The sequence below is a fragment of the Phalacrocorax carbo genome, chromosome 1 (assembly GCF_963921805.1).
Source record: "Phalacrocorax carbo chromosome 1, bPhaCar2.1, whole genome shotgun sequence".
Taxonomy (NCBI): domain Eukaryota; kingdom Metazoa; phylum Chordata; class Aves; order Suliformes; family Phalacrocoracidae; genus Phalacrocorax; species Phalacrocorax carbo.
In genome coordinates this window covers 185,761,684-185,780,797 of record NC_087513.1, presented here as the reverse complement: position 1 = coordinate 185,780,797, position 19,114 = coordinate 185,761,684, and the positions used below count along the sequence as shown (strand labels likewise).

The window sequence follows — 19,114 nt, the reverse complement described above, 5'->3', positions numbered from 1 at the left end:
TGTTTCTAAAAATCAAGCTCTGGGGGCTGATGGAGCTGACTGGCTATTATATCACTAATACGCCTATTTTGAGACTTTTCCAAGCCTCACATTTTACCTGTGTGCTCCACATTCCCTGTTCCTAGGTATATAATTGCTTCTGCCTTGGTTAAAATGCATTGCCTTTAAACAGATTCTGTGAATTAAGCAGCCCCAGTCACACCGTGACAGTCCTGTCTTAGTTATTCACTGTCTGACCAACATTTGTGTCAATCATGACACATTTTATAAACAGTGATTCTCACTTACCACTGTCCTTCTTGCTAATACTAGAGGAGGCTCTTCAAACTACAGCCCGAGTGGCTTTCTGCTGGTAATTACTTTCTGATAACTGTCAGCCAGTTTTTAATCTTGTTCTGTGCTTGCTTTTTTTCTTTTTGAGACATAAATCAGAATGTCACAAGATTCTAAATTATGTGCAATGTGAAATGCTAAGCAGGCTGCAAACATGCTGGTACTTTATCAAACTCACAGTTTCCAAAATAAACAAAATTAAGTTTGTTTGACAAGAAAGCCTTTACATAAAGTCATGTTTGCTAGCATTCATTGTATTTCTGATCTCTTCTACCTCTTTAATGCCGTGACAATTTTTTCACTAGTTTCTATGGTACAGATTCAAGGCTAACTAGCGTATACTCATCTGAGCCATCCAACCCTGCTATGTGAACACTGGCATGTTGCTATCTATCTCTCTGCACCTTGCACAATTTTCAAAGTATTCTGAAGTTTTAAGAATCAGGATCAGTGAACCAGATAGCTCCCACACACCGACTATTTAGGAAATTAACCTGCCAACTAAACATGCTTATCCTTAGTAATATCTCATCTTCAATGTCCTGGCTAATACCCTCTTTTAATTACCACTGATCCGGATTTGGCTTTCAATGTTCCAGTCACTTCACAGTACAAGGCTGTCATCTACAGGAACATCACCTTGCAGCTAAGCTAGGCTGCTGTCAAAGCTCATCCACCGTCCAAAAGCCAAGGTTTATGTCCCACTTTCCCTGAACCCTCTTGGGGATTGTAACACATCCAGAGAGTCTAGCACAATAAATCTGCAAAGATGCATGCAGACCCCTGGATGCAAGACTGTAGTGGGGGAACAGAGTTTTTACTCCCTTCGCAGCCTCATTAGTCCTCATTCACCAAATTAAAATTCAGAGACCTGAGTCTGTCTCTTCACTTGTTGCAGGACCAGAGCTGCAATGAAAAGACATCCACAGTGCTACACTTCTGCCTCAATACTTCCGTAGTCATATCAGCCTAGAAGCCACAGGATGAATAGCGCATGAAAGCGGCAATTCCCTGTTAAAAATATCTACTCAAAATAAAGCAGATAGTATAAGATAAATTAATAGGTCTGGAAGACTAGCTACGACCAGCAATTAGAAGGGAAAACAGGCATTTTCCCAAGCGTCTTACACTCTCAGTTGCCCTGTGTGTGGTAGCAGGTGCAAGTACAACTGTGAGAGCAGCTCCGGACAGGCTGGTCTACGTAACCCATACCTTCATCACTGCATGCTCATCCTGACCTCTCTGCTTGAATTCCTGCCTGCCAATTCATAAAGGAATTTCAACTGTTGACTCTTTCAGTGAGATGAATAGGGAGATATGCTGGGGAGATGCCAATTCCAGCTTCAAATCCTGCTGACAATCACTATCAAACGAACAGAATAAGGTTAAAACACTTAAGGCAATCTTAATAAACTGGGAAAATCTACTGGAATCATAGATTAGTTAGGGTTGGAAGGGACCTTTAAAGGTCATCTAGTCCAACCCCTAAATTATGCAGAAGATGGTCTGACAGGGGTTGGGTTTTGTGGTTGGGATGGGGTATTTTGTGTTTTGCTGTGGGCTTTTTTGTTTTTGTTTTTGTTTTTTTTTTTAAGAGAGATGGACTGGCTTGGAGGTTTTAATGTGTTAGTTTTCTAGTCTGACTGCACCCAGCTCCAATTTCCAGACACTGGGTCTTGTTAGACCATCGAGTGCTAAGTTGAAGAGCCTGCTAAGAAAGCATTTCTGCTCATACAAGCACTTATGTACTCTCCACCTTTATCAAGCCTAATAAAAATAAATCATGTTTTCTCGAATCTTCCGTTAGGCCTGTTTTTCAGCTTCTTAATCATTCTTATTGGCCTGAGAAAGTTCAGTTCATGAACATCTCTCCTGAGCTGTGGGCCTCATGGCCAGACTCGATGGTGTGTGGTACAGGACCTGGAGTTTACCAGCTCCTGCTCTTTGTGAGAGGTGCCAGAGAAGGAGGAGTTGAAGACCTGCCTCAGGATGCACGACTCCCAGGCAGCAGGAAAAAGTGGAAGAAAGTGCAGTAAGGACATGCTATGGGCACATGTGCCTCCAGCTCCTTAGCAGGTAGAAGTCGGGCCGTTGCCTCCCAGTGTCCTGGTTGTTCCTGCTGCCCACTTCTACTTCTGTGTAGCTTCCCAGGCTATTGCATGTGATGGCTGGACAAGGAGTAGCCTCACCCTGTACTAGACCTCAGCTGTGCTCTTCCAGAGCAGAGTCGTTTTGTGGCACCTCTCTTTCAAAGGGCAGCCTTGAAGCTGGTGCCCTCCTCAGCTAGAGAACAGGATTGCCCAGTCTTCACTTGGCACTCCCTTATTTAGGTATCCAAAGATACACAGTACATTTGTTTTAATAACCACTGTGCAGAACGATGGCCTCGTGTTCAATTGTTGATGATGCATTATACGCAGGGCAAACCCTCTTCCCTACCCTTCCCGCAAACATAGATATTGCAAGCCCCATCTACACCCTAGGCGTATAAACTTCATATTTCACTTTATTAAAATGTTATCCTAACCAACTATCCAAATGGTTCTGTATCAGCAATGTTTCTCCTTCTTGATTACATTCTTAGTGCGTATCATCTCCAAACTTCATCAGTAACTACCTCCTTGATCAGTGACTAAAAATAAATAGGACCAAGAACCAAATCACAGCAACATTTTAGTGATAATTCTCTGCTTAACATTTGCGAGCTTAAAACCTGGCAAATAATTTTCATACAGTTAAATGAGAGGGAAACTAATACAGTATATATTCTAATTCAAGATGACAAATGGGACACTCTCAGAGATTTAACAGGGAAAAAAAGCATTACCTCCTTTGCTGAACAAATTGTAATAAAAAAAAGGAAAATAAATTGGCACAATCCATTTTCCCCTCCACCCACATTGATCAGTATTATATTACTCTCCCTTAATTTTTAACTGATTGACTTCCAAGTCAGATGTTTTATTGGGTTTTGTACAGTCCCTTTCATTTTTAAATACCTGGCCATCCATTTCACCTTTCAAACACTGGCGCAGCACTTGCTTTTTCAGTCTTGCAGAACTGCAGTGCTCAAAAATTATTGAAAATAGCAACAGCAACTGTTGACAGAGTTTCTTAAGTAGCTCTTTTAAAACTCTTGAACGCAAAGTGTTGAGACTTGATGATTTGAAAATCTTCAATTTCAATTAGTGTGTAAAGCTTGTCTTCAATAGCTGTTAATCAACATCCTGGAGTTATTATTGGAATGAGAATATCTATGCTACTAGAACTGTGAGATAGTAACTATTGAATGGTTTAACTGTCCAACAACCTGGCCAGTTTTCTGTGTTATGACATTAAATCACTAGCAAATTGCCTCGATAACCTAAACAGATTTCATTAGCATGGCTTCCTAAGACACTTCAAAAATTCTCTACCTCTTATAGCTGAGATTTCCCCTCATATCCTTTTATAGTGTAATAAATAAAAGTAGCTGTTTTCTGTAACCCAGACCATTTTCACTGACAGTAGACTCTCATGAAGCTGACACTGTTTGGACACGTAAGCTGAACCCTAGCTAAAGCACCCATTTCTCTGTGGTGTGCTCCAGTTCTGAATCCTCAGCTCCATGGCATGCTCAGGCTTCCACACCAGGAGGTTCAGAAGGAGGATGGAAGTTGAGGAAGAATGAGGTTATTTTCCAAAGAGAACATGTAGGACGGAATAAGGGGTGGATGCCTAGCCCCCTCCTCCTTGGATTTGTTTTCCTGTGTGGCTGATAAGACACCAGCACTGCATTTTCAATGTCTCCAAGATGGCTTGTCTGAGAAGAAACTGAAAAGCTCCATGGACTGCCATCCTGGTACAGCCCAAAGGGTGAGTAACCTGCAAATGGAGTACTAGTACTACAGCCACTCTCTTAAGTGGGTGCCAGAGAGTGCTTAGTGTATTTTCTGACTTAATCTGGACCCAAAACAATATCCTTCCAATTGCTGGATTCCAGCCCTGTTCCTCCCTTGAATGGCCAATCCCAGCAAGCAGGTGACACTAACAATTTGTGAAGTAGCAGTCACTTCAGGATTGCTTGCTACTATCATCGGCAAGCAGGATACCTCAGTTGCACAGGGCAGAAACAGAGGCAGTTTGCTCACAGCATGGGAGAACACAAAGCAGCATGTTGCTCTGTCTCAATTCAAGTGGGAAGCAAGGAGATCCAGGATGCACTGGGCACATCTCAGCCACCGCACACCTGGTACACAACACAGAGACTCTCAGAGCACAAGAATGGTCAAAGTCCCTAACTCGATTGCAAGAAATACTTGCACACCTTTACCAAAATGAACTTTTGGATGATCTTCCAAAAGACAGAAAAAAGGAAATCCAGTTCCTTTAGCATAGCTGCACATTCAGAAAATCGTGAGCTATATGAAACCACCCCGCTAAACCTACGTGTGCTGAGATACCATATGTATCGCCAAGCGCATAGGAAGAACGAGGGCTCTTTGGAAAAGTTGTCTTGTAGTACAGCACAGAAAGTGGAAAATTTTTACAGAGATGTGCCAGGCTTTAATTTTGTGTTACAGATGACTGTCAGCTGCAGTGAAGTAAAGTTACATGGGCTGGTGGTGATGAAAGTTTTACAGCAGCTCTACATTTTTCAAGTCTCAAAGGTCTAAATGTAAATATTCATGATCTCCAGAGTATATTTTCCACTTCAAATTGATTTTGAATATTTTATCATACAAACCACTAAAATGATTTTGCATGATCTTTCAAAGAATAGATACTCGTTCACAAAAGTGGAAAATTTCAACTGCAAGTGTTAGAACATTCAGAAGATGATGAGCATGAAAAACTAAGTGAGCAGATACTGTTCTGTAACTGCTGTCTCTTAAAATGTAGACAGCTTAGCTGGCCACGAAAAATTGTCTATCTTTTATAAATCCCAGCTCTACTTGGAAATCCCTACTTACTTGTGCCAGGACATTCCTAGTTCAGCTTCAAAGTATTTCAAGACCACTGTGTAAGATGAAAGCACCACAAAAATAATTCTCTTAGGATTTAACAGCCACTAAGATGGTTCAACACTGTAGCTATGCGTGATCTAAGCACATTAACTGAATTTTCCATCACTTGACAATAAACTAAATTTGAACGGATGTATCCTATGACGGCAAAAAAACCACCATACTTGAAACTAATTAGCGCTTTCATTTTCTCAACTATTCACTCAATAATTGTGACAGGAGTTAATTTTGAAAAAAGTCCAAATGTTTAAAAATTAGAAACTGCTTGAAATCTCTTTGACTGAAGTTATGCTAAACATATCAATGGCATCAAAGAGTTAAAATCAAAACCATGACTAATTCCTGGTAAATCAAATCTAATGAATAATATCTGCTTCATGTATCACATACAGTAGCAGAAAAATTTAGCCTATCAGTGCTAGGGAGACCCTGGCAAGGAGAATAGCAAGCAAAAAAATAAAGAAGTGCATTTATTTCTACTAAATTCAGTTATCAATTAATAAAATATTATAGTGATGACTCTACAGTATTGGTAAACAGTCTTAGAGACAGTGGGAGCAGTACGAATAAAATATTTAGAAATAGAGCAGAAGAATTTACAGAAGAATAATCTGACTTTTTGCTGCTAATTGGGCAAAGCAGGAGACATCTACCTGTAAAGTGAAAAATACATCTTGAAAAAGATGGGACCTCCTCTCCAGGTCCAGCCCAAGGTAAGCGCTCGCTCCCGCCCGTGCTGGGGAATGCATGCTGCGGCTCCCGCCCGCTCCCCAAGGAAACACACACAGAGATGCGTGGAGAGCTTTCCCTTTCCTCCTCCAAGCTGCAAACATTTAAAGGGGAAACCTTTTTCTAAGAGGCAACTGAGAGCGAGCCTCAAAGCACAGATTCATGGAGATAAGACAGCCATTTGATTCATGTGTGCTCTGCCGATGTTTCCCCCCTCCCCATACCCAAGTGCTGCTAAGCTCTAATGTTACGCGATGTTCAAAGCTATCTGTGGGCACGCTAACCCTTTGTTCCGCAGGTCAGATGAGTTGCTTCTATCGAGAAAGAAGCAACTGATAGCCTTGGTGGCTTAAAAAAACATCACTGGTAAAAATAGTAAATCTCTCTAAAACAGTTTTTATCTGTGGCACAGAGAAAGGCAAAAAGCAAAACCTAATCAGGCTGCAGTTCTTATGCTGGTGCAGATACTCCCATCGACTGCAAATGGAAGCTTTCACCACAAACTTAAAACAGTCAGACCAAGTCCTCAGCATCACTTCCAGAGTATCTTCTGGGAAAACATCTTACCACTGCACACGTGTCCAATAATTGAGGAATACGCATGTGTACCCACTCCATAGACAACAACCCCTTTGTACAGACAGGGACACCTTTACTTCCAGCACTGTCCTGCTGCATGCATCAGGTACTGGAACTGGTACCAAAAACATGTGAAGAGATGCTTTCTGAAAATTAAAACCCTTGAAACATAAATGAATCTATCTGTTTAACACTGTAAGCACTAAACATGATTTGACCAGCTGATACTACATATATATCTTAGAGTATTAAAAATAATGTGTCATTTAGAATAGCAGTATGCATTTCTGAGAAGTCCCCAAACTATGTAAACTTCCTAGACTTAAAGGAAAGAAAGAGACTAACAGCTGATATACCCTTCTTCCCTTATACAGTTAAATGCAAATTCTCCTTTACAGTCATATTCCTGATATCTCCCTGCATACACAGCTGATACGCCACCTACTGCAAAGCCAAGCTGACAGTCGGAGCAATGCTAGCAGCATTTCCATTTCAACATCGTGCCGGAGCTGAATAAAGGTGCTTTTTAAAAAAAAAAAAAAATTCTCATTGCAAGCTGACAAGAACAAAGCAAGATAGCTGGCTTTTTGTCCTAGCTTCGATAATGGAGAGAAAAATAAACAAAAGAGAAAAGGAATGTGAAGAAAAACACAGCAACTCTGAAGGCTCTGTGCAAGACAAGGACTATAAAACGTCTCTGATTACTCTGAATGTTGGTGGCTATCTATATATCACACAAAAACAGACACTAACCAAGTATCCAGACTCTTTTCTGGAAGGGATCATAAACGGAAAAATAATGTGCCCATTCGATGCAGACGGTCATTACTTCATAGACAGAGATGGACTCCTTTTCAGACACATTCTCAACTTCCTTCGAAATGGAGAACTTCTTCTACCAGAAGGGTTTCGAGAAAATCAGCTTTTGGCACAAGAAGCAGATTTTTTCCAGCTTAAGGTACTCTCAGATGCAGTGAAATCAAGGTGGGAGAAGGAACAGCTAGCATCTCGAGAGACTACTTTCCTGGAAATAACTGACAGCCACGATCGTTCCCAAGGACTTAGAATCTTTTGCAACGCTCCTGATTTCATTGCAAAAATAAAATCCAGAATTGTACTGGTGTCCAAAAGCAGGCTGGATGGATTTCCAGAGGAGTTTTCGGTATCTTCAAACATTATTCAATTCAAGTACTTCATAAAGTCTGAAAACGGTACGCGCCTGGTACTGAAGGAGGACAATACCTTTGTCTGCACCCTGGAAACTCTTAAGTTTGAGGCTATAATGATGGCTTTAAAATGTGGATTTAGACTGCTGACCAGTCTGGACTGTTCGAAAGGGTCAATTGTTCACAGTGATGCACTTCATTTTATCAAGTAATCACAAAGGCAAAGGAATCAAGCATGCAGCCAGTAAACCTCCTTGACCTGCAGCCTCCTGGCATCACAAATAATGTATCTAACTAGCCTTGTACCACAGAGCTCGGCTGCTAATCAATTCATGTGAGCTAATGGTATGTAAATCTCATAATGACATCCATCTCTGGCTTACTTAAGCTGAATGAAAATTTTATGCCTGAATTTAATAAAAATTATCTGCTAAACATTGTAAACACAGATTGAATGCTTTATGCTATTTGTAATATATGTTTTCTTGATGCTGTCTTTCAACTAGAGAGCCTAGCTGAATTTTTGTGTACTTGTATGACTAACGTGCATACACCTAACTGCTCTGCTGAACAGCAGTGAGAGTATTTTCATATAAGAAGCAGGCTTAAAATATGTTTTGCTTATAACAAATTCAGAATGGATTTTAACTGGAATAAATGATTTTGAATGTTCATTAGTGTTTACGCTAATCTATTGTACTGAGATTTCAAAAAATGAGGTTGCAAGAGGGTTTAAAATTAATCAACTTGATTCTAAAGTTAAATTTCTCAGCTCACTTAAAACCAAATTTAGAGCTGTATTACTACATTAATAACAATTGCCAAAAACATGTAAACCAACAAATAATGCTGGGGGGATTAGTCTTATTACGGGAAATGAATTTAATCTGCACAGAATGTTAAATTTTCTTATTACATATACATACCAAACAGCTAATAAAAATATTTGACATAAAGTTTCATGTAACAGGTTTCCAGTAATGACATCCTACAATGCTAAAGACACTATTTCCTACTAATCATCTGTGCTGGTAAGGAAGGGCAATTAACAGAGCCCTTGCTTTGCACAATGGCTTACTAAAAGCAACTAGTACTATTAGTTTTGAATAGACCACCTGTTGGCATTTAAGATGCATCACCCTAAGTGACAGAATAAATACCTTTCTTCTCCTCATCTCCACTATTTATCAATTCTTTTCATTTATATTTTAAACAAAGATTTAATAGCTTCTATGGAACAACTGTAAATAATTTAACCACAAGCATCACAAACCAGTCACTCCGCAAAAGCGGACTGAAAAATCATCACAAAAAGCAAAAAGAAGCTGCATTAACTCTAAGTTTAAGCTTTGTCCATCATTGAACCCAACCATCATTCACAGCTCAAATGAACCCAAAATTCAAGTAAAATGCTATTAAAGAAAGAAAAAATTACTAAGTAGTTTCTTAACTTTCCCAACACATCAATTTTGTACAGGAAAAAAAATACTAAACCATCAACAAAATGCAGTACAACTCAAACTAGAAGTGACAACCAAGGAAAACAGCTAACACAAGACAGGCTGAGAGTAGTTTTCTTTCAGATTTTACAGGGAACAAGTCCATCCTTAGTAGTACTGGGAATGCAAATGCAAGGTCCATTTATCCTTCACCATGAAATATTACTTCACTTGTAACATACAATAGGTGTTGTTAACTGGGTGCCTCGCCAGAGCAGAATATAGAGAGGGACTCTACATCTCCAGACCAGGCAGCACAGTGACTGAAACATACTCCAATGTGATTTTATCAAATAGGGAGACCCAGCCTCTCCAGAATACTCCATCAGAACGAACCCACTGCCTAGAAACTATGAACTCTTCTACCCAGTACCCATATCACAGACTTAACAGATCATAAAACATGTGGTTCTAAGAAGGACTTTTCCTAACTGAACTGTTTAAAAATCAGATCGCTCTACATTTCAGGCATACAAGTGAAGAACTGTTCATATATCCCAAAACTTCTCTGAGTTTGTCCAAATGCATTAACTATCTGCAAACAAAAGATATATAGTAAAATACAACTCTCTACATACTACTTTCACACTCCTAGGACATCCCAGCTAGAACTCCATCACTGTGTGTCATCCTTTTTTCTCTCCCTCCCCCAAGCTATTTTCAAACTGATGTCAAAAAATCCTCATTAACCACCAACTTTGTACACACACGAATCTCTAGAACTTCTGTGAAATGTAAATGTGAAAGTTCCCCTAAAAGATCCAAAATCCTGCTGATCATCCAGGACAAGAACTAGAAACACCATCACACAAAACAATTACATGAAAAGCCTTTTGCGGACACAGTTCTCTACATGAGCAAGAAAAAGTGACAAGACAATCTAAAAAAGCTTTATAACTAATCTACAAGTTTTAAAGAAGCACGCTCTCAGTCCTGTCAAATACACAGCCTGCATAAGCACAAAGTCTGGAGGAGGCTGTTGCTCCTAGGATGTCAAATCATGCATTTTCACTTAAACACTTCTGGTTATAACCTTCACTTGTAATGGATCTTTGAGATTTAAAATGTCATTGCAGTTGAAAAGAAAAATAGCAAAAATAATTTTTTATTTCAAACAATTAATATACTTACATGTTAATTAAAATACACTGTGGTTGCTTGCCTTTCAGTTGGGCTCTTAGGATGCCCAACATCAAGAAAACGTTAGCACTTTAGTATCAGAAAGCAGTACCAGTTTTTCATCATAGCGTGACTTCACTCATGAAAAAGCAGTAGAGAATTTGATGGTTCTGAATTTATTATAGAAAACACTTTTGGAATATAAGCTATTCACAAGCTGGTAATCACAGGTAAAATTCAAACTATCTGCAATATCTTCTAAGAATAGTCTATACCTATTCTTAAAAGATTTAGTGGAAAGCTTTTGTTTGCCAGGCCTTTGGTTCAGAGTACTTACTTCCCTTTTAACCTATACAAAAGAAAGAGCACTTGAAACTCCTCCCCCCCACCTTTTTTTTTAAGTGAAAAATGTATACCTCTAATCACTAGTATAAATAATTAACGTTTTATTTTTTTAATTTAAAACTCAATGATTTATTACGTTAAGTACTTCTCACTGCGTATTTTATTTCTGTGTAGATTACACTGACATCTATGGCATACATGTAAAGTCGCCTGCTGTAACACTAACTTGAATCTTGTCGCCTCTTCCCATTTTAGTGAGCACTCATGCATTTCTACAAGCGTCAGGGTTTGAAATTTTTACGGGATCGAAAGCACGTCACTCAGCTGTTTGACTCACGTACCAGAAACAGAAGGAAGATGGGGGTGACAGAAATCGTCCTCTTCCCTGTTCAAATTGAACAAATCCACAACTACACTGAATCACACCATAGCAGCTACAATCAAGATGCTTCAAACTAGTTATAAACCTGAATAATTTTTCAAACCAGGGTGGGGGAGTGTCTTGGTTTGATAGATGAACAAAGTGACCACATAAAACTTCCAAACTGTGCATAATCTTTCCTTTTTACTCCATTCAATATAACATAAATATATTTTACATACGTTCAGTCACTCAGGTAGATGCTTGTGTTCCACCACTGTAGGCTGTGCCAGAAAAGGTACAAGTTTACATCGGTTACCTTTTCTGACTTTTTTTTTTTTAAGGTTGGAAATTGCATATTGAATACTACTATGACAATGAGAAAGCTGCAAAGTCAGGTGCTTAAGTCAGAAATACTAACAGTTGTTCTAACAACATTACTTTGAATACGATGTGCACGCAAAGTATTTCTATTAATCTTTCTCTTAATGAGAGTCGGATCACAATGAACTTACCAGAACAGTCTTACGAGTATCAGGAAGGAATGGCAATTTCCCCAGTTTCTCTGATGATCTTCAATTGTTCGGGTCGGAGTAAAAAGGAACTTCCTCTCCCTTCCCCAAGGAGGCACTTAATCTGCTCCCACACAGGTCAGCTCCTCTTGCCTCCCTGTCCATCTTCTCAGGTGAGAAAAAGGGCCACCAAACAGACACAGTTCAGAAGGGACAGAGGGAGCTGAAGGCAGGACTGACCCCCATACACTAAAAAAGAATATCCCTGCTCCTATGAGACCCTTGAATGACTGATCATGAAGAACTGTGACAAATTGACAAAAATACCCATTGTATTCCTTCCACCCACACTTGTATGTCCATCTTTTCCATTTGTGGAGAAGCCAATGGCTCTTTTATCACACTTGGCTTGGCAGTACACTGGTATAGCTATCAGATATTTGGCTTTTTCCTACATAAACACAAAACATAAGAGTGGCTGCACTACATCAGACTAAGGTCTGTCTAGCCCAGTGTGTCCTGGTGACTGAGAACTGTGTGTATCCCCTGATCCTTCCCATCTCTGAGCAGAATTCCCATTTTTGATCCTTTGACCCTCACATCCTTTCCCTTTATCTTGTCTTTCTCCCACACCATATAACTACTTTTCACTTTTCTTTCACCAGGTGGGCTGTGGGGCTTTGTTATGGTTGGGCAGCAGCCTGGCTCAAGAGGAGAAATAGTAAAGACAGTGGCCAAAAGCAGATGCCTAGGAAAGAAGATAAGAACCAGAAAAAAAACATACACAATGATGCTCCCTTGAAGTACTCCCTCAGTCTCCAGCCACTTACTGCATAATGACTTCTAGAGCCAGATGTGGTTTCTTAGAGGTAGCCTTGATGCTGTGAAATACACAGGCTGTGCAACAAGGTCAAATTACAGCTCCAACTCCACACCTTCAGTACCCACTCACCCAGTAACCAGTGTTTCACAGCATCATAATTACACTATTGACATTTTCAAACACTTATGTCTGATTTTTAATTGTGGTTTTGCATTTGTACCCCTTACAACTGTGTTACAAGTGGTGACTTCTTTTCCACAGTAGTTAATATTTCTTTAGATCCTAAAGGGGTAAAAAAATGACATCACCATTTGCAGCAATCAGCGGCATTGTTATTTTCACCTCTTAAAAGCATTACAATACAAGGTTTCCATTGAATAAGATGGGAACAGCTTAAGAAAATTATCTTCTTCCTTCTCTCCCCATTAGTATACAAGCAGAATAAAGGCAGGCAACAAATTCAATAATGGCAGTGCCTCATCCATTAATTTATTTGTGTAGTAGGGTCATGTTGCCCTAATTCTGTTGACTGATGAATCAGGATTGGGGACAAAGGGGACAAGTTAACTTGGGTCTATGACAAAATATATATTATTTTCTCAGGCTAGAATTATTTCATTTTTGCTAGATAACTACTACCTAACCATAATTTTGTCTCCTATCCTGCAACACAGGGCAGATATCCTGAGATTGACAGGAGAGGGACTAATTGTTAAAAAACTGAAAGTTTTTTAACTGGATGGAGAGATACACTTGCATAATTTACTAGGTTGAATCAAAAGGAATTGATAATGCACGAGAAATTTAAGATCAGTAAATTAACATTATGGTTTTTAATTACTTTTGAAATAGACATTCTGTAAGTCCTATGTACCGGTATATCACACAGACTCAAAACACTGCCTCTATAAATCATCATCATTCACAATAAAATGCCTGAAAATGAGAAGCGCAGTAAGGACTGGGGAAGGTAGGAGGGAGATGTATGACGACACCTGAGGAACGCGGATGAGCAAGCACTCAGAAAAAGAAAGTGCAGTTGCCTTTCTTTCTGAAAGAAATTGCATAATATCCTGTAGAACTAGACAGTTGATTTCTTTTCCTAAAAATGTGTGTAGTAGGAGTACCACACACAGCTAAAGCAATAGTCTCCCAAAAAGCTATTTCTGTCTGTGCTGGTTATAGTTTAACATCACTGCCATTATCATTTAACACCATGATTGTTCCTTCTAAGCTTCAGAAAAGAATACTGCTTTGCTACTTCAGAAACAAAAACGTTCACAAAACTGGTACAATAATTATAGCTGTAAACAGCAGCTACTCATTTAAAACCCTGGTAGGCCATGATGACATGCAAGTTCAACATGTTAAGATTTCAAAACCAAGTAGTTAGAAGATGACTTAACAATTGAGCCATTCTGATGGCTTGTAAACTTCTCCTGATAATACTAAAAATTACTACAGTATTGCCTTGTTTACTTGGTGTTGTGACCTTTGGGGACATAACCTGAGTTTATAGAGTTCATGAAACTCACAATCTTTCTGGACATTAAAGGGGGATTCCATTAGTTCCACCCCAAGCGTTATTTCAGGTACCTGAAATTTCAGGTACCTGAAAAAACTTTTTGCCTTTGACCCCATCTTACCCTAAGCTTTCAACAGCAGCTTTGTTCCAGGTACGGAAAGCCTGGCCAAAAGGATGCAGCAGGCTTTCTTGCTTACATCTCCTGAAGGGAGATTTGGCGTTCTGTGTAAGGGGGTGGCACTTCACCAGCTGCAGGAGCACACCAAGGAGATGAGAATTCAGATTTAAAAGCCCAAGGCTGCTTGAGAGGGAAATGCCTCAGGAAGACAAGGATCCGAAGGGCTTCCTAGGGCTGTGGCCCTGATGATCAGGGAAATCTGCAGTGCCGGACTCCCTGAGCAGCAAGGATGAGGAGGGTGCACTAGGACATATAGAGGAGGGCTGAGGGACTCTGCATCAGTGGCCATCAACTGGGGACCTTGGGCTTATGGAGAACGCACAGACGCCAACACAGGGCAACACAGAAGTTGTACAAAACAAGTAACATCTAATTATCCTGAAATTACTGACTATTTTTTTAAAACCAAATTTAAAAAGATTTATCTTTTGGCTTTTCATATCTCAGGTTTCAGAAACGTAATTTATTGCAGCAGAAGTCAGAGGAATGGAGAGATTAACTTTTTAAAAAATTTAATAGAAAACATGGCGCTACAAATTTACTGCTGCAGCTCCACAGAAAGCTGCCTGTTATCTCAAAGGAGATTCTTGATTTTTTACCATAGTGAACAGATGAAGAAAAAAAAGAACAGGTCAGAGGTGGGTACAGATTGTCTCAATTAGGAACTAAAAATTAAGCAAACAAACTAGCAACGAACAGGCTAAGAATCAAAAAACGTAAACAGAACAAGCAACTCTAACACCAAACCCAGTCATTTATTGCCTCTTTACTACTTAAATAAAGCCTTTGGCAAGTATTAGGGATAAAGCAGTACATTTTCGCAGTGCTGAAACTGGTAAGCTCAGAGGAGACAAATTAAAGGTCCTGCAAGCCAGGCTGATAAGCAGCAGCTAAACAGAGAAAAACGTACTCTCAGGTTAGGAGTCTTACCAATACTAGCTTTATCTAAGGCCTGCAGCATTGCCGGGTCTTGTGGTATTCCTAACACATTTTCTAAAATGAACAGCAAATAATGTTCTTTTCCAACAGAGCAGAAATCTAACAAGTAGGCTATTTTATGTCTTCTCATATGATGATAAAAGTCCACCTCTATAAGACCTTGCCGCCATGCACAGATGATAATTTTAGGGTTTGCCCACAGAGTGCAGTGCAGAAATCCCTAATACAACCTGCATAAGACAATATGCTGCCACACAGCTACACACTGTTCCGGCTCCTGTATCACCACAGCTGTTGGCAAGATGCTGGGGCTGGAAAAGCCTTAAAGCTCAGGAAGAGCACCGAATGAGCTCTGCTAGACTGTTTCCAGACTCTGGCATACAGAAAGCTCAGGTCCTACTGTGCTGCAGCCTCCAGTGCTCTCACAGCTGCAGTTAGCAAAGGCAGAGATAGATGACTACACACAACCTTAGAAGAGCTGCTCTTGCCTTTGCCTTCATTGCTTTCCCCCTCAGAAGTTACTTTGAGAAGTTACTGGTTAAAGAGAAGAAACTACCCTTGATACAAGCTGTGTAACAGTACAGAGCTGAGGAGAAAAAAATAGGGGGGAAAAAAACAAAAAGCAGAGCCTGAGAGTAACAGTACTGGATCACACTAAAAGGTCTGCTTTGCTCAGCATCGTGATTCCAGCAAAGTGGCCAAAAGCAGACAGATATTCATGAAGACGCATAAGGACAGAGCAGCCATGCATAATTCTCCTACTGGGTATGCATCCCCATGTCCACCAGGCTTTTCTGGCTTGGGGTTTCTTAAATTGAATGTCCTCCCAATCTTAGTACCCTTTGGTGGATTTTCTTTCACATACCTCTTTGGCCCCCTCTGAGGTCATGTAAGCCTTTAGCAAACACCACCTTCACATCCTCATCTTCTGCAAGGAATTAATTAGCTCAATTACATTCTGAGTGCAGAACCACCTTTTTTTATTTACTTTGAAATTGCCTCCTGCTAGCTTTACATGTCCTACATGTACTTGTACTGGCCAAGGCAGCAAGCATTTGATCTCTCTATGCCCCTTTGATCCATCATTTAAGGCTCTAATCTGCAATACTGCAAAGGTCTGAACCCATCAAATGTGATCGTGCTGGTAGGTGGGTGAACTGCAATAATCAGCAAAATTCCTCACAGAGGACAAACACAATTTGTGGAGTCATGATTTGCGATGCCAGGCACGGCTGAAATTCCTGGAACTTCTCAAGAGTCAGAGGGAGGACCAAGAACCCTGATACGAGCCAAAAGCATGCTTCTGCTTAGTGCAATACTTCAACAAGCTGGACGTGGACATTGCTGAAGGACAGAACAGGCTTGTGGGATTAACTCCCACTGTTTTATATCGGGTTCTGTACTCAGGCTAGAGATGGCATGACAATAAATACTTCAGTGCTGCTCAGGCAAACACAAATGTTAGAATATTCATACAGTGCACAAAAATAAATAGCCAGACCCTAAGGACACTAAGGCCATTTATGCAAGTTCTTAATAAACTTAACCCCAGTTAGTGCTGACCTACATTAAATCCATCCCTTTTTTACTGTTCTACCAATGCATCTTCCCTGATTCTCCAAAGTATTTATTATAACCAGTATGATAGATTTTGGCTACATACACCTTAAAGCAGGAATTGTTCCTTCTTTGTGTCTTTTAACAGCTACAAATGGAGCCTCAGTACTGATTACGGCTCCCAGAAAACTACAGGGAAGCTCGTATTTTAAGTGCTGTTGCATTTATCTGCCAACAAAACCAGTTATACTTCTAAGACAAAAACTGATTCTGTGGCTTGAAAATGGCAGATTTTAGACTAAGTTATCTTCAACACTGAGTTTTGAGCTAGTATTTAAGAATTACTGTTTTATCCCTCCTGATGATCATTTTTCAGTTAGAGCTTCAATTTTGAAGTATATACTAACTGCTTTACAGTGGATGAAATCAAATGTGTATTTAGCAGTATTATACAGTTCTGTGTCACAACATAAGAACTCTGTGCCTTTAACAAAAAATTGCTGATTTGACTGCATGCAGTTCAGTGTATCAAAGTGCTTACACTGAACTTCAAATATTCCCTTTATAATCAACATCTGAATTATTTTTATTGTAACATCAAAAAATGAAGCCAGTGTGATCTACAGACAATTCAAGTGTTGTCTATTTGTGTCTGTTGTCAATCATGTACACTCACAATTGGCAAAATTTTAATATTAGGTTCACACTGTGTTGTCTGCAGCAGCTCAGATAATTTATTCCTTTTACCCAAAGCCAAATCAGAAATGGTCCCAATGGTGTCTCTCCCTTCACTAGAGAGCATTTTGTATTACTCACTGGCAGGTTTAGGTAAAGAGATGACTAACACCTTGTCCTAAAGCATGTCAAGTACTGAAGGCTGCTATTTGCTATAAACTTACGTCAAAGACACTAAGAGATGAAACTTGCATACAACAGGAGTTCAATTGGTTTGAAACAGGCTCAGGAATTTCAACTACTAGGTTGCACATAATGGTCCTTGATGTACACGTTCTTGAAGAAAAAGGTGCATCCGTCGTTTGCGTACAGAGCTGATACACCTACTATCGCCACCGCCCCCACACAGAAATACTATGTTTTCAAAAATACATTCTCAAAGCTTAGGCAACATCATAATCGATTGCTGCCCATGCAGCCTTTCTTTAACACACTTCCACAAGGACAGTAGATAAGTACATTTCTTCTTACATAAGAATGCATTTCTTTACCATATGATTCTCAACAGACTACACAGGCTCAGGGCAGCAGCTTCTGGGTATTTTTAATTGGGGGGAGGGGGGACAAGTCACACTTTAACTGGCAGAAATGCTTGGGTTTCACAGTTTCTGTCATCACTGATGGCACTTACAGGTAGGTGCAAGAGAAGCCATAAGCAAACAGGAGCTACGTACACATATTTGGGTTTCAATCACTTGCTCAGCATCATATAGGAAGAAGCAGAGCCAATTCTCATTTCTGTTTTCCTTCAGCTGAGTGTGTAATTTGCTATCTTCCTTTCACATTTAACAAAAAAGCAAGCCTTCAGGCACTGAACATTCCTTGAATCCCTGAGCGCTGTTTATCACATGCACTAATCAAACAGGATTCCTGCATGGAAAAAGCAATCTAAAATTATCAAACTGCATATGCAAAAGAAGCTCAAATTTAATTTAGGTAAACTTGTTTCATGTATGCCTTAATTCCTGATTATTTTGGCTGTAACCATAGCATCACTTAAGATATTATGAACAACAGAAGCCTGCATGGGCTCAAACACCAGCAGGGATACTTCACAGAAGGAAAATCCACGAGGGCCTGTTAAATAAAACACCATCACCCCTGGCTTTGGATCTCTCTGGGCTGTGAATCATTACAGGCTGGAAGAAGTATTTTCGGGGGGTGTCACTACGCTTCTGTGTTGTTATTTTACTCTTCTCAAGGCATCTGCTATTGACCACCACTGGTGACAGGATACCAGCTACATTATTTTTGGTCTGACCCAGTAGCACGTTGCGTCTCTCCAAATCGTACCAAGCAGAGTGGCAACAGTGGTAGTATCTTGCCTGTTGGTAAATGGTTTACAGCCAGCCCAACAATAAAGGTGATTTAAAATGTCATACATAATCCTAACAATTTATGACATAAGAAATTCTGAAGGTTGACAGTACCCTCCCAATTAAAAGTGCCCCCACATTTTTACAAGGATATAAATCAAAGGATTTCTGAGTGGCATTTATCTCATTCACCTCCCTTATTTACTTTCTAACTACAAATAAACCTTACATATTTTTGTTACAGTAATACCTAAAAGCAGTTGTTAGGGTCTTCTTATGCTAAAATGCTACATAAATACATAAAGGACATCATCTTTGCCTCAAAAGTACTTATTGTAGGCCAAGATAAAGTAGATCAGCAGCAAAATGGAACTCTCAATAACCTGAATTAC

General features: G+C 39.8%; 2 protein-coding genes across 2 annotated transcripts in view; one reads left to right on the top strand and one right to left on the bottom strand.

Moving 5' to 3' along the window:
• GTF2F2 (general transcription factor IIF subunit 2) overlaps positions 1-19,114 on the bottom strand; it is a 96,781-nt gene that overhangs the window by 57,785 nt on the left and 19,882 nt on the right. The gene's annotated exons all lie outside the window — the stretch shown is intronic.
• KCTD4 (potassium channel tetramerization domain containing 4) lies at positions 6,774-8,661 on the top strand. The gene has a single exon (XM_009501700.2). The coding sequence runs from the start codon at positions 7,252-7,254 to the stop codon at positions 8,023-8,025; it is 774 nt and encodes a 257-aa protein (XP_009499995.1). The 5' UTR covers positions 6,774-7,251; the 3' UTR covers positions 8,026-8,661.

Coding starts and splice junctions, on each gene's coding strand:
- KCTD4 (XM_009501700.2), top strand. CDS start 7,252: ATGGAGAGAAAAATAAACAAAAGAGAAAAGGAATGTGAAGAAAAACAC.